The sequence below is a fragment of the Heliangelus exortis genome, chromosome 23 (genome assembly GCF_036169615.1).
Source record: "Heliangelus exortis chromosome 23, bHelExo1.hap1, whole genome shotgun sequence".
NCBI lineage: Eukaryota > Metazoa > Chordata > Aves > Apodiformes > Trochilidae > Heliangelus > Heliangelus exortis.
The window spans coordinates 3,973,422-3,998,265 of NC_092444.1; the positions used below are offsets into that span (position 1 = coordinate 3,973,422).

Consider the following 24,844-nt stretch of genomic DNA (forward strand, 5'->3'; position numbering starts at 1 on the left):
CAGAAGATTAATATTAAAAAAATGGGTATGGTATGATTTCTTATTGTGGAAATCCAATAAACTTCAGAGCAGCACTTCATATAAATCAGTCTTGACAAGCTCCTTTGCTAGTGTTTTATTTATATAATAACAGATGCTATAGCCCCCACAATGATTTATTGTTAATTACACCAGATAGAAATGAAGATCATAGAAGGGACAATGCAACATATACATCAACTCATTGAAATGATTATTCACTTAATGTTCCAGGTAAATTTCAACTGCTGTTCCTTTGTTTGGCAATTAGGATTTCATGCCACCTTTGTCATTGTAAAACTTAGGAAGGAAATAAAGTTTTGCTGTGGAATTGGTTGCCCTCCTCATCAGGGCTGGCTGTCATACAGCGAGGTATGGAGGAGGATATATGAGTTCCTGAAAGGGTTTCACCATGCTTTTTGTTACTCTACCATAGAAGAGGTAGCTCAATTTGGCTAAAAGTAGCTGGATTTTGTGCTTTATTTAAATATTCATGAACAAAGATCATTTGATGCATAAGACCCTAAAATATTTGTCATGTAACACAAAACCATCCATATTCAGTACATCTTTTTATTTCCAGTTTCATAATTGAACCATAATACATGAAGCCATTTTTATTGGGGTAATGGTAGGTGATAAAAGATTGGAGGATTTTTTATAGCTGCCCAGTTTTTCCTGTCTTGTGAGCTGTAGAACCACATTGCTTCAAGGCACAACTCTTCCTCTTAAGTGGAAAAGGAAATAGAAATACTAATTTGAGTTATTCCTAGACCTTGTTTTGGGTCACTGTGGACAACATTATTGCATTCTGAGAGCCAGCATGGTTGATATGAATGTTTCATAACTAATACTTGGTAGTAAGGCATTCTTTCTGTTGAGTACTTTTGGGTTTTGATTGTGGATAGGCATCAGCTTTTAATAATCAGAACACAAACAAAACCCCCTCAAAACACCACATTTACAAGATATTAGAGGTAGTAAGAATATTATGCAGGACAGCCAGGACTTAGTCAGCCAGTTGTGCATTATATGTGTGGGGGGGTGGTTTGTTGTTTTTGTTTCTTGTTTTGTTGTGGGGTTTTTTGTTTGTTTTGTTGTATTTTTGTGTTTTTTATCTATCCCAAACTAATTGAAATTTGGAAATCAAAAACCTTAGAACTCATTCCCTTTCAAAGTTAGCCTGGTTTAACTACCTTATTTTGTTTAGCATTCTTTATCTGCAAGTGCATCACCCACTCCAGCAACACATTCAGTGTGTAAAGCATCTGACACACAGTGTCTTGTTCTCTTCTGTAGAAAGAAGAAAAGTCTTGTGGAAGTGGTTTGGTTTTGTTGTGGGTTTTTTGTTTGTCTGTCTTTTTTAATGGCCAGCTGTGGTGCCACTATGTTTTTCTTGTGGATAAATTTCTTCTGTAACCCATGCAGTTGGTGGGGAACCTGGGCCACCCATTTATAATAATTCTGTGGAGCATGGAGAGAAGGAGTTGCACGTTTCAAATGAAAATGAAGAGCTGGAAAAACATGGGGTTGTATCACAGTGGTTCTTTAAATAGGATACACAGAAGGACCTTATGGAAACCTGTTGCATAGCAGCTTGCTTCATACCCACAAGAGCCAAGGTTTTATTAGCGTGTCTTCATATGAATAACTGTTCCTGTTTTCACAGGTGTTTTCCTTCCTTATCCCACTCTCACAACTTCGCCTACTGTCAGAGTTTTCTTGGAGGATTTTTGCATGATTGTTTTAGACTTAGTAAGGATCTGCAGAGGCTTTGTGGCTTCTTGACAGTATTCTGGTTATGAAAGCTTTAATGTGACCTCCAAAGCAGTGCTTTTGTGGTTTTGCTAATTTTTCAAAACAAACCACCTACCACTTGTGGGATACTCTAAAATAACATCATTTCACATGTGCAGTGTGTAGAACAGCTATCAAGTGGTTGAATTAGCACAAATAAGGAGGCAAGAACATCTGAAATCATTCTTCCAGTGTTATAATTTGTGGTGGCCTGCTCCTAGTTAAAACTTATGAATGTCTTTTTCAAAGTTAATGAGCAAAGAGAAAGACCTTTGTACCAAAGGGGAAATGGTAGAACTTCACTGAAACCATTGCTTCACCTGCACCAAGAAGAGTAGACAGAACCTTTCAAGGATATTAGGAAGTTGTCATATGGAGAGCTTATGTATGCAAAGGCTGGAAGAATGAATTTTAAAATGTCTTGTGTGATGAGGGCCTGTTACAAGAACTAGAGCTGGGAAGCCCTGCAGATTAGGACTATCAAAAGAATTGTTTAATACTATGACAGTGGTTTCAGAAAGCAGAAATGGCTGAAGAACAGATTTGGAAAAGCATAGGCTCAGAAATTTATCATGCTCTCTTGCAGAGAGCTGGTGCCCTAAATCTGATAATCCATGGAAAGAACTTAACTTGATGAATATTGAGCATAAATATAGTTGCTACTGCTGACAAGTACTGTGGACTAAGAGTTGGGGTAAACCTTGGTGTAGTTTCTTCCCCTCCTTTCCTATGATTTCTTTGTCCTTGTGCTCTCATTTGGTATCAGATTTTCTGTAAGATCCTTCTTGTGGTCCGTACTAATGCAAAGCCAGAAACTCATCACCTCTCTTGCCCTTTGCTGCTTCTGGCCTAGGCCTGCTGGTCAGAGTTTCCACACTTTTTCTCAGAGAATCCAGGTCAAGAAAGTGTTAAATTGATTCTTCTTTCTCAGTTTTAAAATCTTCAATAATAATAATAATAATAATTAATAATAATAATTCATTCTCAGTGTCCTGCCTTACCCACTGCTCTGGTTCTAGAGTCAGTGCCAGTTATAAAAAAAAGCAGACCCTAGAAAAGAAACTGGAAATGGCAGTCTGCAAACTCAGCTTGCCAGGGTGAATCTCAGAGGTTTTTGTCCTTTTGGTCTCTGTGTCATTTTTGCAGAGGAAATCAAAGTGCCAGCAACTCTGTGCTCCCATGGGAAGAAAATACCACCACTTGAGCTTGCATTCTACAACGTGGAAGCAAGACAAAACTATGATAATATTGTATAAATCTCTCTTTAATAGCATTGTTCTGACTTCTCATACCACACTGCTGCATGGGAACGTGTCATTATGAGTGACAAACATGACAGTGTAATATCAGCTTAAGGAAACTCAGTTCTAAGGAAGATGTCACCCAGACAAATTACTCCGTGTTTTAACTTGCCCTCAGACCAGATTTTCTTGTTCATTAACTACAGACAAGGTTGAAAGCATAAAAAATTATTTAAATATATGTTAGCATTTCTTATTATTACTAGTTTTCCTTTTGGATGAATCTTAATTAACAGCTACTCATGGTTCAAATGAGGTAGCATAGCACTTCAGGGGCCATCACTCTCTGCCTGGGCCTGTTGGAAGGTGAAACCACTTCTAGTACATAAGACAGTTTTGCCACTTTTAATTTTCATTCATCTTATCCTTGCTCTTAGGGGAAAAATTAGCACGTGATTTTTAAGATGAGTCAGAAACTGTTCAAATGGGCCAGGAGTGACTGCCATGGTTACTTTTAAAATTTGTTTTGGGTTATGTTTTTTCTTTAAAAAAAGAAGTGTTTGCTTGTTTTTGTTTGTTTTTGTGTGTTGTTGTATTTGGTTTGTTTTTTTTTTAATTTTGTTGCAAGTTTGGCAACTATTTGGCAAGTTCTGGATGCTTGTGGTGCTTTTGTGTTGACCCACAAAACCATCTGGCACACTGAGCTCCCTCTGCTGTTCTGGTTTTTGCAACTGTGTTTTGAGCTGTTTGGCAGAGCCCTGGCAGTACCAGGGAGTGAAAAGTGGATGTAATACAAACATCTGGCTTTTTCATCTTCATGGTTAGCATCTTAGATCACTTTGTAGCAATTAGTTACTTAAAAGATTAAAATAGATTAGAAGTCGGGGGGAAGAGATGGAAGTTGATTGTTTAATTTTTTTTTTCAATTTTTTTTTTCCTAAGCAGTGGGGACTAATTTCTATATTCAATCTGTAAAATACCAAAAATGATTTTTTTTTTTTTTCTAAAAAGCAGATCTAATAGTAGTTTTCTCTTGAAATAGCTTACTGGTTTCTGTCACCTTCTCTTTTTATTAGTTTCAAACTCTATTGCAGGCCAAGCTGTGTCAAGTCATCATAAATCAAAATTTCTCAGTTAGTTGTGACAGCATGTTGGTAGAAAAAGGTGGTTGGGCAGAGTCTTTCTGTTGGCTGGGTTAGGTTCTTGAGTGGTTCAAGGTTCCATTGTCCTTGGGCACCAGAGGGAGCTCAGCAAAGTGGGTTTGTTGTTTGGAGGGGCAAGGCCAGTGTATTTTTCCTCTGATCCTGATTGTTTAGTGTGTTGCAGCAGGTGGGGAGGATTTCTAAGAGGAGGGGGCAAAGGAAATTCCTGGAATTAAAGGGAATTTGAGGCTAGTGTCTTGTTGGGTAGCAGGCTTGGTTGATAAAAATCAAATCTTGCCATTTTACTGTATGGGCATTTCAAAGAATGCTGCAAAATTGAAACTAGATTTTGCTGTTTCACCTAATAAGATATATTTGCTATGGAGCATATTCCATTTGATAGTAGGGCAAGATGTCTTGAGCTGTAACAAGTATCTGCATCACACTGAAATTTGTCAGCTCTGCAATTGAAAGAAGTTGCCTGACTTCAATTTTGTATCAAATAGGTGCCTGGGTTAGAGTAACGACACGAAAGACAGAGCTACTCAAGCCACAGGGCAATAATTCTCATTGTATTTTTCATTTTCCTTGTCATTTCCCTTCTGTCCTTTATTTGCTACCTTCTTAAACCTGCTACAGTTTTACAGAGCCAATGGATATTTTGGCCACTGGCCCCTTCAGTGAGAGGAGCAAATTGCTCATTAATAATTGCAGTGTTCTTAACCCTGCATAGATTACAGTAACTGGGGCAGTACCAAGCAAATGCCATTGTTTTGCAGTTCCACTGAATTCTCTTGGTTGCCAGCAGTGAAAATTTTGGCTCCTCTGTGTTACCTGAGTATGAAAATGCTCTTGCAGGATTGGTAGCGATCGTTCCATGAAGGAGCCAGCACTGAAGAATTCCCAAATTCCAGAGCTATCCTATAAATGTTGGACCTGGCTGCATCCCCACAGAAGTGTCTTCTGGCTGAACAATCCCTTCTGCATTCATTGGCTTTTCTGGGCAGATTTCAAAGGAGTTCAGTATTTCTTTATCAATGTATAGTGGCAATTTTTCCTTAGAGAAGAGATTCTGGAATATCAGAGTCTTCTTAATGGACTGCAATTATTTAATATTGTAGCATGAGTGCAGCCTAACTCAGATGGGCTTTTCAGCAGAGATCATAATGATTGTAATTGCAAAAGGATGCCTTGCTGAAGTAGAAGCTGCCAGATGCAATGCCATTCTGATCTAAAAAGGTCGCAGTAAAAGGGACATTTGAATTAAGTTATAAATTACAATTGAAGAACAATATTTTGATGAGCAAGCCCAGAGATGTCAGGGCTGCAAGATGTAATTCATGGATTCATTATGGAACAGAGGTGCCTGACAGCTGAGCCATGCCAAAAGGAGAATTTATTTGCAACATCACGCAGACAGAAAATGGCAGCTCTGCTGAGAAGCTGGAGTGGAAATGTGAAACCTTGTGGTAATGTGCAGACTTTATGGTAATCAGGGCTTGCCTGTGATCTAACATTGCCTAATGACTGCTGTAATAGAAATGAGGTTTTTGGACAGGTGCACATTCAGAATTTTTCTTGAATCTAAAATCCTGGCCAGTGTTGCATGGGTCCCTGTGTTTTCTTTTGTTAAAGTGTGGGTACATCTGTGTTTTCTTTTCTTGCAATTGTAGATACACAGAACATCACTGTGTTCAAATTTTAGATGGCAGAGTTAATGCTAAAATTGGTGATTCTGTAGATGGCAGGGGAGTAATCTAGTGTTTATAGCAATACCTTGAAAAGTTCAAACAGAAGTTAATGAAACCATAGGCAGTCATCATTAGCTATTATTTATGTTTGAGTTGCTTGCCAATAAAGTGCTTTTATGTATTAAATCACTGAAAGTAATGAGCAGAGATTTAATAAGCCAGATTGAAACAAGTAAATTTAACTCTGACATTTATAAAAAAATAAATATTTTTCTTTTTTTGCTGCATTACCCTACTCCTGGCACCTAATAGCTTTTTTTTGCTTTTTTTCTTTTTTTCCCTGCTTGCTAGAAGTTATTTACCAGGAGAAATCTAAACCTGCATCAGTTCTCTTTGTTTTACATTGTGTCTTTTCTGTTTTGTGACCATTCTTCTTTCACTCCTGTGCCTTCTGGGTTTGTGATTGTTATTAATGTAATTACTTGGCCAAAACTTATTGCTCATCTGTTTTGTTGTTGATCTGGGACAGTTCTGATGGCCTGTGAGCTTTTCCATTTTCAGTAGCCAGAGTGCCTGTTAAACTGCTTGGGCAGTGGGACTACCAAGGAAAACCACGTGTTGTCCTTGAGGCAAAATAAAGATGTCCTCCAAGTTGCAGGGGGGCTTTGGCATTACTCTGTGTTTTTGGAGGCAGCTAAGAGGGAAGAAAAACAGAAGCACTATTCTGTAAATGCTGTCAAAAGTTCTAAGTGAAAAATCTTCAAGGTAGTGGCACACAGAGGAAAAGGGATTTGCAAGGGGAGCTTGCCAGCAGTCCTTTTTTCTTTAAGATGAACATGTACCTAGTTCTGGAATGCAAGGAGAGAAAAGAACTAATGTGTATCCAGTAGAAAAGACAATCTCTTATTTCCATTCCTTTAAGAAGGTATTGCATACCCCGGGAGTCTTGAGAAAACAAAGTTTAAAGCCAGTAGCAGTGTTTGGGTGTTGGCACTGAGCACTGGCAGGGCAGGTCTGGCCTTCTGCTTTTACTCTTTGTTGTGGGGCTGATGTAAGGTGGACAGAAATCAGCTTTTCACAGGCATGGAGGTGCAGTCATGGGTGCTGATGCTGGTGTACTCCACACAGGCAGATTGAGAAGCTGTGGTTCTATTGTACACTAGGAAATTCCACCTGGGCAACCAGGTTTGAAAGCAGCAGATTCAACTAAGTGGTCTCAGCTCCTGCATCTCCTGGCTTAAAGGGGTGTGAGGAGTACTGACAGCTCTGGTGTGTTGTTGCATCTATTAGCAGTAGTTTGCAGAGATCAGGTAGCTGAAGAGGGGTGGGGAGGAAATGTTGGGGTTTTTTTCCAAGATGAAGCATTGTTTTCTATTGTTACTCTGAAAAAGTTCATACTATAATTGTTGCCCAGAGTATCTGTAACTTCCCTGTAGGTGCCATATAGAAAGCTGAAAATGAATAGAAAATCACTCTGGCTTAGTTTTCTTCCTTGTTCCCATTATATTAGTCAAGTATGTCTTTTAACTGCAGTAACACCCTGTATGCTATTGTTATTTTAGTTGTTGGTAAGGAAAAGAAACAATCTCCAGGCTGCCAGTTAAGGGAACATTAGTGTTTGTTCTAAAAACACATTGCAGGTAATGATCTTTGGCCAGCAGTGACCTTTTATTTTTAGAAGTACTTCACTTTCTCCAAAAGTCCCTCTAGTTAGTATAAATAAATTTTGAATGCCCCAATAACCTGGTGAAGGGGAAAGAGCACTTTCATCAGGTCAAGGGCTGTTCCTACAGATAATAAATTTGAGCCAATTTATGAGAAGTGTAACCCATAATGTACTAATTTCTTCTTTACCACAGCTGATAACATATTTGTCCCTGTCAGCAGGAGATATGCATTATGACTTTTTGAGTGGCCTGATTTTCCCAAGGGCTCTGCACTTCTGCTTTTACAGCAAGCTGATCCACTGTGGTTTTAGACCTTAGACCACATATTTGAGGCCTTTTGTAACAATTGTTATAGTTTTTTTCTAGAAACTCAGGATTTACAAAGGAGGCTCAGGATTATATGGAATTGAAATTTCATCAGCACATGGAATAAATTAGGTGCAAATTTTTAGTACGTTGAGGTTTGTGTGCACAGACTTCTTTACTAAAGGAAACTAATTAAAGGAAACAAAGTAATTATCAGTGTGCTTTGTAGTGCAGATCCTTTGGCTTTATGGGCTGTCACAAGCTGTTCTGTTGAATTCCTGGTTAGAAAACAGATGCTGATAAAACCAATGAGAAGATGGCACAGCATGAGCTGTGGTACCCAAAATCCACCATGCCATCAGTGCATCAGTAAGAGCTCAGTGCCTTGTGTGAGGTGGGCACTTTGTGTTCTGGGATATTCCCGATCCATTTAGGGTATTTATGTTTTTAATGAAAACGTGAAGCCTGTTGTGTAAGGAACCTGTGTGCTTACAGATGCACAAGCTATTTAAAACCTGAGCTGACAGCAGCCAGGAAGTGAGAGTGAAGGCTGCTTTATACCAGGCTCTACAGATTTGCTTCCTTTTCACCCCTGCATGAGGCTGGTAGAGAGAGCAGAGCTTTGCTTTCCAGTTCCCAGCTTTTGGCTGGTTCTCCTGCTGCTCAGGGAAGGTTTCTAAAATATTCTGCCCTGTACTGTGGCTCTGGAGTCATGCTGGCTTTCTCCCAGTGGGCTTGTTCTATCTAAAACCCATGTTCAACAGTGTTCAAGAAACATTATTTACGTGTTTAGGATACGCACACAGATACATCTACACCAAAAATCTTTTCTATGGGGCCAGTGGTTTGGGTTTTTTTATCCTTCTAGCTTGAGTCAGATGCCCACCTTTATTTCTCAACAGAAATCACGTAGGATTACTTAACAGAAGTAAATTTCAGTAATTTACTTTACATAAATTGCTTTATGGCCTGAGACATTATCTGGGAGAAGTTTGGGAAGGAAGGGGAAAACATACTTTGTTTTAATGCTGTTTATTCTTCTAATAAAACCTCGCTTACCCTTCAGGTTGTTGAAATTTCATTTTGTATATCAACAATAAGAATAATTAGGCACAGCACATCTCATGTGGTTTTTTTCCAATATCAGATCACTGCTAATTCCATTGAATGATCTGTTTGTCTTCTTTATTTTTTAGCTACATGAAAGTAACTATGATGCTGGAAAAGCCCTGCAGCGCTTGGTGAAGAAACCTGTGCCAAAACTGATTGAGAAGTGTTGGACTGAAGATGAAGTGGTAGGGAAATGAATTATTCCCTTGAGCTTTATAGATCTTGTTGCTTTCCTTGCTTTTGTTTTTTGTCTTTAAAGAGGCTGCCTGTGTGGTGAGAAGGAAGATGGGCAAATAGTTTGCTGCACAGGATAGATTTTTGCAGAGCTCTGAGTTAGCAGCCCCTCATTTGAAGTACAGGGCTTTATTAGACTGGGGACAAGTTGAGTAAGAGGGGAGATCAAGTGAATGTTTTTGAGAGGATGCTGTAGGGTAAATGAACAACTACAAAACTTCTGGACTGTGAATGTCACTTTAATTTTCACCTCCTGGAAGGCTGGCCACATTTGTTAATTGGAGTAGGACAAGATGCAGAAGGCATACCAAGTATCCCTGTCATTTTACTGATAAAATTGGAGGCAGCTTGCAGTTTCAGCTGAAGTTGGGTGATGCTAGGTTGGTTATCATTGGTTCTCCTGAACTGAGTTTGTAAGTCCCTTGTTCCCCTTTACTGAATATTAGAAAGCATTTACTTAGCATAGGTCTTGATGGATGAGCCTCTGACAAAGAGCAGACCAAAAATAGATTATCTGAAAGCTGGGATTTAGCTGTGCCATCCACACTTACTTTAAAATATGTAGAAATTGTCAGGCTCCAAAACTACTGAAACCAGTGCATCCATCTCCTAGATAGCCCCCAAAGTAATGTATGGACATGATGAATTTGAGGCATGCAGTAAATATGCAGTGCAGTATTGTCTCCTCACAGCCACCAACCTGGAATTGCTGTGGGATTTGGGCTCATACAGTTTAATATCCTGCTGCACCCAAAATCTCATCAACTGATACAATTTAGTAGCCCCACTGCTGGTTCTTCCATACGGCTGCACTTTCAGTATGTGCTGATGGTTTTTCTTGCTTTGGGGTTGTAGTGCAGGTAGGGGAGAAATGTAGAGATGTGGCTTTTTCTCCTTCAGACAGAGGTGGAGGTTTTGGTGTACATAGCTTTGGATTGAAGTGTTACTGTTATTATTAGCCTACTGAAAGGTGCTCTGCACTCTGATTAGTAGGAAATGCAATTTTGACCTAAGACAGACACCTCCTTGTAAAAGCTCTATTTGACAGAGGGGATGTGCTGCTGGGAAAGCACTTCACACTCAAATGAACCTCTTTATTTAAAATTATTTCTAGATTATTTTTGCAGCATCTGGGGAGATGGTATCTGTGTGAGAATTAGGGAAGTAAAGGTGCTCCTTGTGGCTCATTCTGCAACTTAATAGCTGCAATTGTGAGCTTTCTGCTGGCTTAATATATGTCTATGTATGATATAATACAACTGTGCTTACTAAACAGTTTTCTGTAGGGTTTAAACAGAATAAATCAATGTGCATTTGGGAGCAAATTATAGATTCTTAATTTGCTGACACCTTGTAAACAAACAGATTCTTAAATACTGCATTCAACACAAGATGCATTTTCTGGCATTGCAGCCCTTTGTCAGACTGTACAGCTTTAAGCTAGCACCCAAGTACTTGGCTGTTAAAAAAAAAAAAAGGTGAAACTCATGTGTTTTCAGTACCCAGGAGAAATGATGAACAAGTTCACTTGGATTACATCCTAAAAATATTTTGCATTTTAATGCTGATGTTAACAGTGCTTAACAGAATAGATTTATGTGAACTGTAACATGTAAGATGTCAGTGCCTCTTCAACAAGCTGACTAGGCCTGTCTGGCTTTGTTAAGATGGAAAATACTGTATTTGCTAGCTCAATAATTAGGCTGCAGCTTGCACTAAAGTAGAAAATGAGGTGATTGAAAGTTAGTTATGACCAAATGTTTATCACAAAAGAACTTTCAGACTTGCTTATGGTTTTCACCTTTCAGTGTTGGAAAAGCTGCTTCTTTCTCATGTACCACATTGGAATAAACAGGGATAGAAACTCAGCTTGTCATCATGTGGTGCAAGACAGCATTGCTCATGTAAAACTTGAAAGAGAAAAGGTGTTTTGGTTTTGTTCTTGCTTTGAATGAATGAATTCTAACCTAGTTAGTTAAGTGGTAAAGAGTTCAGTAAATAAAAATAATACATTTGTGGTCTTGTTAAGCTACTAATAAAGTTGCAGTGGTGCTATAAAACAACTGATTAATAATGGGTGAAACTGACATGGTCTCTTAGCATTTTTAACTAGGCAAACAATGGCTGGAGAAGCCTTTTGGTTTTAAGCTCCAGTTTCTGTGGAAATCTTTCAGGGAATTATTCCAATGGATTATGTGTTCTTGTTCTCTCCTTACATAAACCTTACTGCCTACTAGGTTAGGGATAGACAAGGCCATATAAACCTGTATTAAAGTAGGCTTATTCTAAAGCCAACAAAGAACCTTTTTGGTCATGTGCAGCATGGTCCAGCAGCAAAGCAAAGGAGAGCATGAGTAAAAACCCTAGAACACAGTTTCCTGGTAAGTTTTGCAGTTATCTTGTCATAATAGTGAGTTCTATTTAGGCTGTTGGAACAGATACTTCCAGTGCTCTGCCTGGTGTTTAGTTAATTCATATTGGTTTAACCTCTGTTTTCTCTGTGTATGTTCTTTCCCAGATTCACTGTTAAATTGTACAGAGCTGACACCTTTTTCTGTGTAGATTATATTTTTTTTCAGTCTCCTATTTTTTTTTCCCATCAGCTACACTGTGCTGTGAATGCTATAGCTGCTCTAGCTCTGGGTTTTTGGTGAGCAATTTGTGTTAAATGGTAGAGAATTGGAAACTTACGGATAAGGAAAAGCAAAAGTTTCTTGGGAAGTGAAATGTTACTGCAAAAGTGCAGATTCTGTGAGTAGAGAATAATGATCCTTGACTCTATAAATCATTGTCAGTCTCAGCTCATTTTATCATATTTGTTCTTGTTCTATTCCATCCAAGTTTCCAGAAACATTTGGCAGTCCTCCAGCCTCAGCCGAGCAAAGATCAAACTGTGCTCTTATTTATAGACAGCAAAGCTCCACCTGCACAACTTCATAGCATGTTTGTCCCTGGCAGTTTGTTGAAAACACCAGATTAAAGCAGCTGTACTGCACTTCTGAGCATTTTTGAGACTTGCAAGGCTGCTCCTCGTTATTTTTGCTTCTTTAAACCCGAGGAAAATCTGCCTGATATTTTCTGCAAAGAATTATTCTTCAGAAAATACTGAGGCCTGGCCCTAACAAATTCTGGTGAGAATCTTAAGTGTCCCACCTGTCTCCTGATGATAAGTGATCAATCCCATTCTGTAAGCATACCCTGCATCCTGCCATGTTTTGGATCCCCCTCAAAATTCATGCTTCTCCTTTTGTTATTCTTAAGTGAATTTTCTGGCAGATTTGTAAGACTGATGTCAGAAAAGTTCTCATGCAGAGTGCAAGGGTGTGGGACTGGGTGGAGAACAGATCCCGTTTCCACTCTGCTGGGTGATTAATGTAGTTGATTTTGTTGTGTGGATGGTAGCACCACTGTCTAGCACAGGTCTCTGTAGGTTCAGTAGTATTTGTGATAGAACACTCTGAATAACTCAAATGTATTGAAAATTTATTAAGTTTTCTGAGGACTATCTGTTGTCCAAAGTTAGACTTTCCTAAATAAAACAGCTTTTTTGCCTGTGATCACACTCAAGTAAGAGCTGCTTTCCAGTGATCAGAACTAATTAAGATAAAGAATGGAAGTTCTGTTATTTTTTACTAATGATGTAGTTGCAGAGGTTTAGATCAAATTAAACAGAGGATAAAATTTGCCAGTGATTGAATTAAGTGGAAGGCTTTATAAAGATGAAGATGGAGGTTTGCTGTCTCCCTTGTGTTTCTAAGCCTGTGGCTCTTTTTAAACCTTTTTTTATTCCAGTCTGTAAATTCAGAGGCATGCTGTGAAAACCAGTCTTCCACACTGCCTAAGAAAAGCGGCTAAAGAAACTTCTTTACTGATGCATCTATTTGCAGCTCAAGCAGCAGCTGTTTCCTGTTTATAAAGGCTTCTGCTGCACCTGATAACAGCCATTTCCAGCAATGATTTGGTGGTTGGGGGTTGGTTTCTTTTTGTAAGGCTCATGAATTTATTTGTGGGCAAATTTGTTGAGCCATAAATACTTACGCCGTATTTAGGAACTTTCTAAGCATGCACTGGTGGCACCCAATCTCTATCACTGCTTGGGTCATTCTGTGTGCTGCAGCAGGTGGGAATACAGACAAGCTGTAGTTAGCATTTGTCGTATGTTCAGCAGCCTGAGGAGACAAAGATGCTTCACTCAAACTTACCAAGGGATTGTCAGAGAGTAAGAGAAGTGAGCTCTGCTCTGCATCTCATGGTCACTTCTAAAAATGCCTATTTTCACCTATGACAGAGGCATAAAGCAGGCGTTTTTGTTACAAGCAATCAGAAATCCCTTATTTGGAGGCTGGTCAGTTCTTCTCTTGTTGGAAGTATTTCAAATCAGACAATGAAATTGTATTTTGAAACATGCAGACTCAAGAGTTTGGTGTCTATGGAGAATGACTGCAGCAATCTGGACTGAGGTCCCTGTGGTTAAACTCCAGTGCTTGCCCTGATGCTTTGCTTCCTGGAGTTAGGATCATTCTTTCAGTTTAGGTTCAATTGAACACCCATATTTCAGAGGAAATATTTCACAAGAAAAACTGTCCATACAGAATTTCCACCTGTCTTGGGACCCAATCTCTGTAAAAATGGCTTTTATGTTTTCAGTGATGTTCAGTACAGTTCTGACTCTACACTTGCTCTGGATCCATAACTGAGCTTATTGCAGACACTTCCATTTCAGATAAATAACCTGTCAAATGCCTATAATTTACAGAGGATACAATGTTCCTATTAAGTTTTGTTAATTTAATGAAATGGTTTTCAATTCAGATATGCCTCATGTACTGGAAATGGTGATGGAAACAGACTGTTTTTCACATAACTGTCCTGCTGACTTGATCTTACATTTTTCTCTTTATTCAGAAGGTGCTTTTTTTCTGTCTCTTTATCGGAAGTATTAACAAAATCAATATGGCTCACAGAAGAGAGAAATACAAATCAGAACTAAAAGAACCTTTAGTTTATTAGGTTTTTAATTAAACATGATGAACACATTTTAAATAACACAAAAGCCTCAGGCTGAGCTGCATCTAATCGAAACAGATTAAGTCACCCGTCCACACTTGGGTAATTATTAATTCTGTTTACTTATGCATGCTAGCTGAAGGCAGAGTTCACTGCTGCTGCCTTGCAGTTTATTGCACAGGGATGCTTTTGCTGCATGGAATTCTGCTCCTAATTAGCATTTGGATGTTGATTATGAAGAACACCAGCAAGGCTAATGGAACCACCTTTGAAATTCAGCACTGTGCCTTCCTCAGTCAGAGAATCCAGGTGAAATAGTAGTTCTGCATTATTTCTTGGACACTTCCTCCTTTTCCTTCTATGCTTGGTCCCATCTTTTGAGAGATGTTAAATTCTCAGGAGTTGCCAAGTGATCCTTAGGAAGAAGGTTTTTAACTTGTACATCTCCATGCAGAGCTGTCGATGCCACACCATGATGTCCTTGATATCTTTTATCATTAAACATGCTGCCCTTTAAATATTTTACATTGCTTCTGATGTCAAGCAGTTGAGGTAAACAAGCTAGATTCAAACAACCTCTTAAATTTATGTGCAGGGATAGTTAATCCTTGCTGGTGATAAACCATAATTGGCCATGTACATGGATTTACAAGGTCATAAATTTGAAAATATCCACACCTGGCTTCAGCTGAAAGCTCATTTGTCATAAAATACCAGCGGATATCCTTCTGCCAAAAATGACAAGATACAGCAAACTAATGTCCTAACATGTTTGCCATTATTTGTAATCCTGTGTAGCTGGTCAAGAAATTACTTATGCAAAACACACAGCCTTATTTGCTCAGCTTCTTTGCCTAGAATCATTTTCAAATGTCTCTTGTCTGCCCTTTCTGGACTATCTGCTCATGAAAACATTGTTTTCATTGCTCAGTCCTTTGAAGCCAGGCTTTTCAGATATGCTGGAAGACAGAGCTGCTTACTGGGGCAAAAATACCATGAATTTTATTTACTGTTTATATGGCAGCTACAGAAAATGTAATTCATAGCAAAATGGAAAAAGAGCCTCTGGAGTAGACAGGAGGGGGGAAATCATCAAGGGATATTTGAAAAGGAAGCAGGCATGGCTGGGCTGCACTTCAGAAACTGAGTGAGCTTAGAAGGTTAAGATATCAACTACTGCTAAGTTGTAATTTTTTCTCTGCAAAAGCAAGCGTCACAATGTCATAGGGAGTAGCTACTAAATCAACATTTTCTGGACTTCAGAAGTCAAGCCATCTGATGTCATTTGCAAGTGTTGAAAATTGACTTGGCATTGAAATAATAAAAAAACCCACAAACCAATAAACACAGATAAGATTTTAATTTTAAGTGGGAATATACAAACTTGTCTGTAGCTTATTCTAAGTGCATAGAGTGTAAAAGAACCATCAGTCCTCACGGTAAAAAGGAACCAATGAAGAATGAAATTATTCTGCTTGAGGGGATAAAGTTATTATTTAAAAGTTGCATATAATTACAGTTACTTAGCAGCTGACAGGTATACAAAATCACAAAGTGCGGTACAGCTCAAAAACACAAAGTGTAACATGGCTATAAAAGGTGAATTTAGTTTGAACACAGGTTTCTAGACAAAAGATAATATTTTTCGTTGTGATTAACTTGCATCAGCCTTTGATCCAAGTCCTTGCTTAAAGGGATCAATACTGCACATACAGCACTGAGTTTATTGTCAAGTCCTTTTAGAAATAAGGCAGTGAATTAAAAATCAATTACACGTGCAGAAAAGTTTGTGTAGGGCAATCAATTTTGTCCTTTTTAGTTTGCAGAAAGATTCCATTGTTTAACCAGCTGTGTAAAGGAATGAATTTTAAAAGCCTCCAGCAAATGAGAGAGCCTGAATGGGCTGGGGGGTTAGATTTAAAAAAATAAAAAAATAAAAAAATTCAGCATTTCATGTTGAGAAAAGGCTGCCTTCAGGGATAAATCTATAATCCTGCCAGTGACCTTGGCTTCAAAATGGGTGATTTCACTGCTTTTGCTAAGCTTGATCTTTCCACAGCTGCCAAGTAAGTTTGTCTTTTCTTAACAACATAATTTCTTAAAATTTGCTTTGTTTAACTGCAGTGTGTTTCTTGATTCATCCTCTTTCTGCCTTCATGTGGAATATTTTTATCTGTGCAGCACTTGGCATATTGCTGATCTCCCCCAAAATAATACACCAAATATTTACATTGCAGTTGCCACAGCTTCAGAGGCTGTTTGGGTGTGGGGATGGCAGCTGAACTCTGAACTGCAACTTGAACTCCAGTAGAAACTAAATCATTTGGGGGTGCTTTCAGAAGCTGGTGTTTTGTTTGGTTTTCTGGAAAAAGGCTTTTAATAGGGCAAAACCTCATACCCACAGTTGACTGTTGCCAAGGGGAAAGAAGCTGCTGCTTGAAAGATTAATAAATGCTACAGTGGTTGATGGTTGAAACGGTGTTTTTCATCTCATTTTCAAGGGCATCTTAAAAATGGAGATCACTCACACTTCCTAGCATTCTCCATCTTCTTTCTGTGTTCATTTAAAAATGAGAACAAGGCACTGGGGGACTTGAGAGATTGCATTCTTTCTCCCATAGGGCACAGTGGTTATTTTATAAATGAAGAGGGCCAAAAACCTGTCCCTCGTAGTTCCTTAGCAACAGAGCTGGAGTCTAGTGCTCGGGTATGTCTTACAAGTTCTATGTTTAGAAGCATGAGCTGTGCAGCTCGGCAACATTGCAGCCAAAACAAAACCTGTTTACCCCAGCCTTGTTCAGGGGAAGAACACAAACCAGACATGCTAAGGTGCTGCATGGCCTCCTCTGCCTTTTGCCTTCTCCCCATCAGACGATCTGGTCAGGGACACAGTTACTGCTCTGACCTTTTATTCAGATTTTATCTGCTGAGAGATCTGGAACCTGGTTTAAATATAGCATCATCCTATGTCCTGTTCTTCTCCAAAAGGAAACTGAGTCGTGACATTACAGCAGTGAGAGCACCAGGAGAGTGCAGGGATCATCCATGTTCCGGGACTTTCTAGGGTCAATGCTTGTGCTGTGGCAAATAAAACCATGTGAGTGATTCTAAGAATTCACCTCTTAGAATGGGAAAACTTTTTTTGCCCTATATTTGGTAGGGGTTCGATCTTAATTTTAAAATCATCTGGTATATCTATTCCCTTTTTCCTTTGGATGTAACTTCATTTCCAAATTCTGATATTTATTAAAAAAAAAATGGTTATACATATTTGTTAATAGTATGACTGACTTTCAAATAGTATGACAGTTTTAATAAGATGTTTCACAGTTTTCTTCCCCTTTTGAATTCAAATGTAATAAATAGCTTTAGATAATTTGGCTTACACTTTGTGGTATGCATTATGCCAACCTCAGCATCTAGGATTGTTGGAGTTCCTTGATGCTTTTGAAAGCAGTTTTATTATTGAAACATAAGAAATGTTGGTTAACTATCTGGTGTCAGAAGATTTTTTTTGGAAATGCTCTATGCAGTGTGATTTAATTTTAGGTTCACCTTTTCTTATGGCAGAGGGGTGACTGGTTTATTGGCTTGTTTTGATAGCAACAACCAGAGTTCTCAGATTGATTTCAAATGTTTTCAGTAGTCCTCTCATTGCAGTAGTTTGGTTGAGTTTATCTGTGTTAAGAAATATAAATTAGTCTACAGTATCCTTACCTGCTTAGCACTTAAAAGTGCAGTTAAAATATTGTAATATATAATGGCAAAGTGCTTTGATATTTTTCCATGTTAAGTTTATGATAGAAATCTCCAACTTTCCAAATAAGTTTGGCTTAGTCTGAGTTAATATTGGTAAAAGTGCTTCATTTTGGAATATATATATATGTCAGAATTACACTCCATTAAATACATAAAGCCCAGGAATGGATTGCTTGGTAGGGCAAATCACTACCTTATTTTGGAAGAGCTGTTTGCTGTCTAACCGTGGGAAAATGGAAGTTGGTGGTCCGAAAAAAATTTGCTTCAGAAAAGACAACCTATATAACAAAGCAAGTGCGGAGACAGAGTACAATCTTGGCTAGAAGATATTTAATTTTTTTTTTTTTCCCCTGCAAGTTTTTTTTCTGCTGCTAGGTTGGATCTCTCCTGGCCTTGTCTGTCATTCTTTTTGAATGTGGAGGGTGTCAGCTCAGACTAAATAAGGGGAATACTAAGGCTAAACTGTAGCTGTAGAAGTTGTAGGTCACAGAGGTTCAAGAAAGAACAGTGCTGGCAACAGGTGGATATTCCAGTCAGAAAGCAGTGTGGAGCTCAGTTCCTGTTTGGTAGGGCAAACAAACCAGGTTCTCTGTTCCAGTGCTCTAGCACTTTTTAAACAAGTATCTTGATTTTTTTTTTCCCCCTAATTTTTTTTTTTTCCAAATGCCATTAGATTCTCTGTGGTTCTACCTCACAGACTGAGAACTATTTACTATGGCCCAGAACTATTACTGTTGCAGCAGAAAAAGACAAAATCCTGCTTCAGATTGGAATAGTGACAAAATTCTTCTTTAAGAAACTTTGATTCCTGTTCTACTGTGGATGTTTCACGTGCTTTAGTGCTCAGGACTTCTGTTTCTTGCACAACCATAATACAAATGCCAAAATACACCATATTTGCAAGTTCTGTTTGCCTGATGAATTCTATTTTTCTAATCTTCCCTATCAATAGCATCAGTTCTTTTTTAATCTTTCTGATGACATAAAAATGCATTTTTATGAAGCAAATTATATAGTTTTGTCTTCTTTTGTGGATTAGTGGGGCAGCCATATTCAGTTAGGCTGAGGAATGATCATGTGTTCTGTTACAGGCTGCAACGAGGTGAGTGAAAAAACTGTGATCCGTCACCAGTTGCTCAGCTTGGTGGTACTTAAATCACTTGCCATTCTGTCAGGGGCTCTGAATCCACTATGGGAGCCATTATTTAATATAAGTTTGTGGAGGTGTCAGTTGTTTGATAATAGGCTTCTCTTGAATAGACACAGAGTGACTAAATATTAATCATTTTCTGCATCTATCCAAGATATTCCTAATTAGCTGCAAGGGTAACAGCGCCAGTAGAGCTAATGATTGTACTGCCATAAAAAGAATTTGACAGCAAATAAGGACTTGATCCAGAGAGATCCTCAGTACCTGCTAATGCTGAAAAAGTCTGCTAGAGATGAGAAGGTTTAATTTCCCAGTTGCTCACATATTAAATGTGAGGGGTTTCTGATGACTGGGAAGGAAGCTGGGATTTGATTGTGGAAATGCCACTGGAGGAGAAGACTGTTTTCCATTTCCGAGAAGCTGAGTAACTTTGCTTTTAACCTTTTCAAAAGATGAGGTGGTTGACCCATCTGAACCCCAGCACAGAAATCCCTGGGCAGCTGGGGAGCAAATCCTGGCTCTGCCTCTGCAGGGGTTTGCTCAAACAAACCTGTGCTGCTTAGGTTTTCTCTTCCTTCCTCTTTAGGTGTTGTGTACAAGATGTGTTGATCAGTGCTCATGAAGGTGCATTTAAAAACTACCACTCTGCTTCCTGGCCAGTGCTGGGTTTATACTTCCATGTGCCTTGTGGGTTTGAAGATATTATGGTAGAGACTCAAAGTTCATGTAGCTTCTGGGTTTGTGGTTTTGCAGTAGCTTTTCCTGGCCTCTTGATACCTCACTTTTTCCCCTACCCACTTGTGTAGGATCCACCATGGTTTTTCATAGTCTTTTGTTCCTTCCTTTCCCCGTCTCTCTCTCCCCCCCTCCCCCCTCCAGCCCCTTTCACAGTATCTGCTCAGATTTATATGGCTTTTAGGCTACATGGGGAGATTGATCAGACAGGGGCTTATGCATTTAGAGGAGCTAATAAATAAGCATCACAGCATATTACCCTCCACTGCATTGAAATAACTTCAAACACTCAAATCAAACATTCCATTTGTTACAAAATGGGGAAAGCAAAAGAGGGCACCTCTGTTTTATTAGGATGCATATTTCATTTCTATGTTATGGAAGATGTTGTCCAGTTCTACGTGTCTGGGGAGGTAATGCCATAGTCTCAGCACCACTTCCCCTCTCCCTCCCCCAGATACCTGCCTTTCAAATTTCCTTTGCCAATGATCATCACTGTTACAGCTGCCGTTCTGGTCCTTCGTTTTCAAATATTTTTTTCTTTCCTCACTTATTTGTGGGTCACTTTTTCACCTTTGGCATCAGTGGTTGTTTTTATTCAGAGCCCCTTACACAAAAGAAAAGGGAGCGTATGAACTGTCTGATGCTCTTAGCCTGGAATTTGATTTTATCATCACTGGTATTTCTTCTATCCAGACTTGTGTTCTCAAGTACCTCTTCACTGCACTGCAGTCAGTAGCAGATTAATCCTGGAGAGAAATGCAGGAAGTTTGCAGAGGTTGCCTTATGCCATGTTAATGGGGATCACCAGCTGGAATTTGTATTGCAGTGCTTGAACTCAAACCTGGGCATGGCTACTCTGAGCAGCTCTGCTGTTTAATGATTTACTTGGCCAAGTCAGCCACAGAAACACTTGCTTCTCTGTATGTGTAATTTCCTTGGGGATTCTTGCCACCATTTTGTCTCATTATTCTTGGATTCGTTCATGACTCTAAAATAGAGGAACTCTTGAAGTGGTTTTATTTGTTTCCTTCTGTCATTTGCGTGAAGTCACTGAAAACAGAAATAGTCCCCAGCATAATTGACAATAATGGTTAAAATCCCAATGGAACAATACTTCTGCAATTGGGAGCTTCCTCTGGAAGTGCTGTGTTTGAGTCTTGAAAGGATCATACAGTGTATTTCCAGCAGTTTGAGTGCTGCTTTTTTGTGCATAGTGTTACAAATTGACAGAAAGGACAGAATGTCACAGTGAAAGAGAACAGCTCCAGGCTTGCATAATAGTGGTAAACTTGAGTAAATGGACGTGTATTTTCAGAACTCTGTATGATCTGTGTAACAGAATGCCATTTTCTCCATCTTTTTCCCAGAAAATTTTCCATCTTCTGACGCTTTGGGAAAGAGCTCAAGTGGAAGCTTCTTTTGTGATAACCCTCATGTTGGTTATTAGCCTTGTGATCTGATCTTGCTGAACTCCGGCTCCTGGGCTGGGGGTGGATGTGTATCTGTGTTCATCCACCCATCTTAGTGCCCAGAGTGGGCATTTTAGTATGGATGATTTAATGGAGATCCACTTTGTGTTAGCAGGCAGACTGGTGTTCCCTGTGGTATTTAAGTCGAGTAAAATTCCTGTTGTTAAGGAAAACAGTATGAGCAGAATGAAATTTAGACAGGGGCCAATATGTGATGTTTTCCTCTTGGCCATATCTGCCCAGTAAAGATGAAAAAATAAAAGGGACTTCCTCAGCCCTGTGGCAGATGATACACATTCTGATCTTGGCAGAATTCAAGGGAATATTGAAAACTTCAAAAATTCACCAGCATCGCAGCTTTTGGTTACAGCTGTTTGAGATGGAGTATGTGAGGAAGAGAAATGTTAATATTCCAAATTGATTCATGAGAACCATTCCTTTGGAGGAAAGGTGGTATAGTAGGGCATTGTTTGTATTCCCCAGAAATTGCTTTTCAGTTTTTGTTGATATTACATACCCTGCTTATGTATGCTTTTATCTCTGCTTTTGGATTCTGTGCTTCGACAAGTTTAAAAACAAACAAAAAAACCCCAAACCAACAACTGGAAAGCAAATAGGTTTGTTTGTTTTCTTTTCTTTTTTAGCTTGAAGCTTGCAGGTTAAGTGGGAATTTTTCCTGCTTACCTCTATAAAAGAAGATACTTTCAGACCTTGTAAGGGACAGGAAGTATGTCCTGGAAAAGGAGCATATCGTTCAACTTTTTCTTCCTACTTGCTCTTTAATTTTGATGTATAAAATGGCTTCTTGTATTAGTATTTTAACAGCAGTTTAAAATCACAATCAGAAATTTAATCTCTTTGTGTACCGGAAAAAAGGCAATCTGAAATATAATCAAAAACGTTCTGTTGTCTCTTGGCAGCAGCATATTGTTTTGTTTCTCTGGGTCACAAATGTGCCAGGTCTTTGTTCTCTTTAACTCTTCCAGTGCATCTTTAAAAAATCATTTATGTAAAAACACATTCAGATCATTTTAGCTTTGTTTTAGCTTTAGTTTGTTGCAACTGAGCAACTGTTGATTACAGAAGACAACAATCTTCACATCATATTCTATAAATAGAAAGATAGAAAGTGCTTTTTTTTTTTTTTTTTTTTTTTTGCCAACAAAGGCAGTCTCCTGTATGTTGGTTTATAAGGTTTGTGCCCACAGATGAGGATAATCTTAGACTCCCTGTGTGAAACCTTGTTTATGGACATGAGCAGTATGCTTTGTTTTCTGAAGCTCATGAAAGAGCAAATGTCTCGGGAAAGCTTTGGAGCAGCTGAGGGTGGCACAGATCTGGATCTGCCTGTCCTGCCTGCACAGGGTGGACCCTGCATCCCTCAGCAGGTCTGTCAGGGGCATGTAAATATAAATGTAAGCAAGTTGGCCAGCCTTGCTGGTGGAAATTATTAAGTTCAGTAGAATCAGGAAATACTCTGTGTTAAAATTGCCTTTTTGCCCTGCTGTTCAGAAGAGAGGCATGCTGAGTCCTGAGGGACTGCATTTCCAGCCTTCTGGAGGTTCAGCACTCTCTCTCTTTGGAAAACCTTCCTGCAGCTCAGCCTCTGTTGAAGTGCTACCAGGGCGTCAGCTCTTCAGACCTGATTTGGAAAAATGGATGTCTCCTCTTCCTACCCTTGCTTTGTTAGAGAAAAGTAGATTGCTAACTTGAGCAGTCTTTAAACAAGAGTGCTCCTCTGGCCCTGGCTGTTCATGTGTCTGTTGAAATGTGGGACCCAGCAACTGCAGCAGTGTTATGATGGATAATAATGAATAATGTTTGTAAGAATCCAAGAATTGTTTTTTCCAAAGATCCAAGGTTGTTTATCAAATATCCCTTCCGGAGCTCAGGAGAAGGAAAGTCAGGTTTTCTTTCTCTCCTCCTTCTTTAATACCCAGCCTTTTTTTGCCTCTTTTTTTCTTTTTTTTGATCTGTGCAGCAGCTTCTGATGTGCCACTGCAGGCTGTTCTTAGATCAGGTTTCTTGGCCGTGCTGTTGACTTTATCTCGTTTACGGGATCACATTTCTGTTGCCGTCCGCCCTGTGATCGCAGCCTCCCCGCAGCTTTTGAACAATTAGTAATTGAGCAGGAAGTGTGTGTTCATCACAATAGCCTTTTGATTTGGGTTTTACAATCACGCAGTGTTTCGCACAGAGCGGAGGCGGGGGAGGCACTTCTCCCCAACACGTTTTTTGACAGAGAGAAGCCTGTTGTTGCAGCCACTTGGCTATTTGTCAGCACTTCTCAGCCATCCCTCTCGCACAGGTTGCTTGGCAACGCGGGCCGGAGCCAGCGCAGGGCGGCCACTGCCTTTCCAGGAGCCAGGCTTGGGAGATGATTTATGGGCCAGGCTGGGAGCGTGGTGAACCCGAGAGGCAGGACTGGACCTTTTAACAGGAACCGACGTGAAATGTGAAGGCGAGAGAGAGCGGGGGCATCGTTTGTTGGGGGGAAGGGGGGAGTGTGTGTGAAAGCACCCGCAGCCACTGATCAGAGGGCACAATTAGAGGAAAAATAAAGACTCCTCATTTAGACAGAATGCTTTTGCTTTGGCTGTTTTGTTTTCTCCTCATTCAGGCTGTCACACAAAAACAGGTACAATGTGGAAAGTGAAACAAAGCTTTGCAGGCAGCTTTGGATGAACCTGTGAAATCTTTCTCTATAAAAATAGCTCTGTTGAAATCCTGATGGTAAAATAATGCTGGGGTTAGCACATAAGGTTAGCAGCACCCTGACAGCTCAAAGCCCTGGGTGAAGGAATAGTTGAATTCTCCCCCAGCTTTGGAAATGTCTAAGAGCTGTTGTGTCACCTTCAATATCGTGTTGCCTTTCATACAGACTTTTGCATTGATCCCTGGCATTAAACAGAGAAGGGAAAGAAGAGTTTTATAGACTGCCATTTAGGTAGCAGGTCACACAGTGGTCAGATGTAGAACTCTTACCCCCTTTTTTAAAACATCACCTTCAATAAAGGAAAGAAATCTGGGTAACCTTTAGGTAAGCACCCCTGTTCACTTTCTTCTAGCTCATAGGTCCTTTTCCCAGAATAATTGTGATGAGGGATTGGCAGGATATGGGCAGCACGTTGACAGGACTGTTTTTTGTGTACTTCTGGAAAGGCAAAGAGGAGAGAAAGGATGATGAATCCACTTTGACCTCTTGAATGGCAATATAAATACTTTATTGAAAATTCTAAATAAATGTGTTTGTAACCAGTAATCCTGCTCTGCATGCAATCTCATTTAGCCAACTGTGTATGCAAATGCGCTATTAATGTGTTTGCATCCAGCATAAATACACAAATCTAATCTGTTTATATATGTAATTTACACACAGCTGTGCTCATGCTCACTTAATACCAATATTTTCAGCAAGCGAGAGGTACCATGGGAGATCTATTGTTCAAAACAAAAGCCAACAGTGCGGCACCATGGAAGGGGGATCATTATCATCTCAGGATCTTTTGGCATTC

General features: G+C 39.4%; 1 protein-coding gene across 6 annotated transcripts in view; it reads left to right on the forward strand.

The window, feature by feature from the left end:
- The window catches only part of RERE (arginine-glutamic acid dipeptide repeats), a 205,257-nt gene that overhangs the window by 125,619 nt on the left and 54,794 nt on the right, over positions 1-24,844 (forward strand). For all 6 annotated transcript variants that reach the window (XM_071767166.1, XM_071767168.1, XM_071767170.1 and 3 more), the window contains one exon: positions 9,059-9,157. In XM_071767166.1, the coding sequence (XP_071623267.1) occupies positions 9,059-9,157 (99 nt within the window). The remainder of the gene's footprint in view (positions 1-9,058; positions 9,158-24,844) is intronic.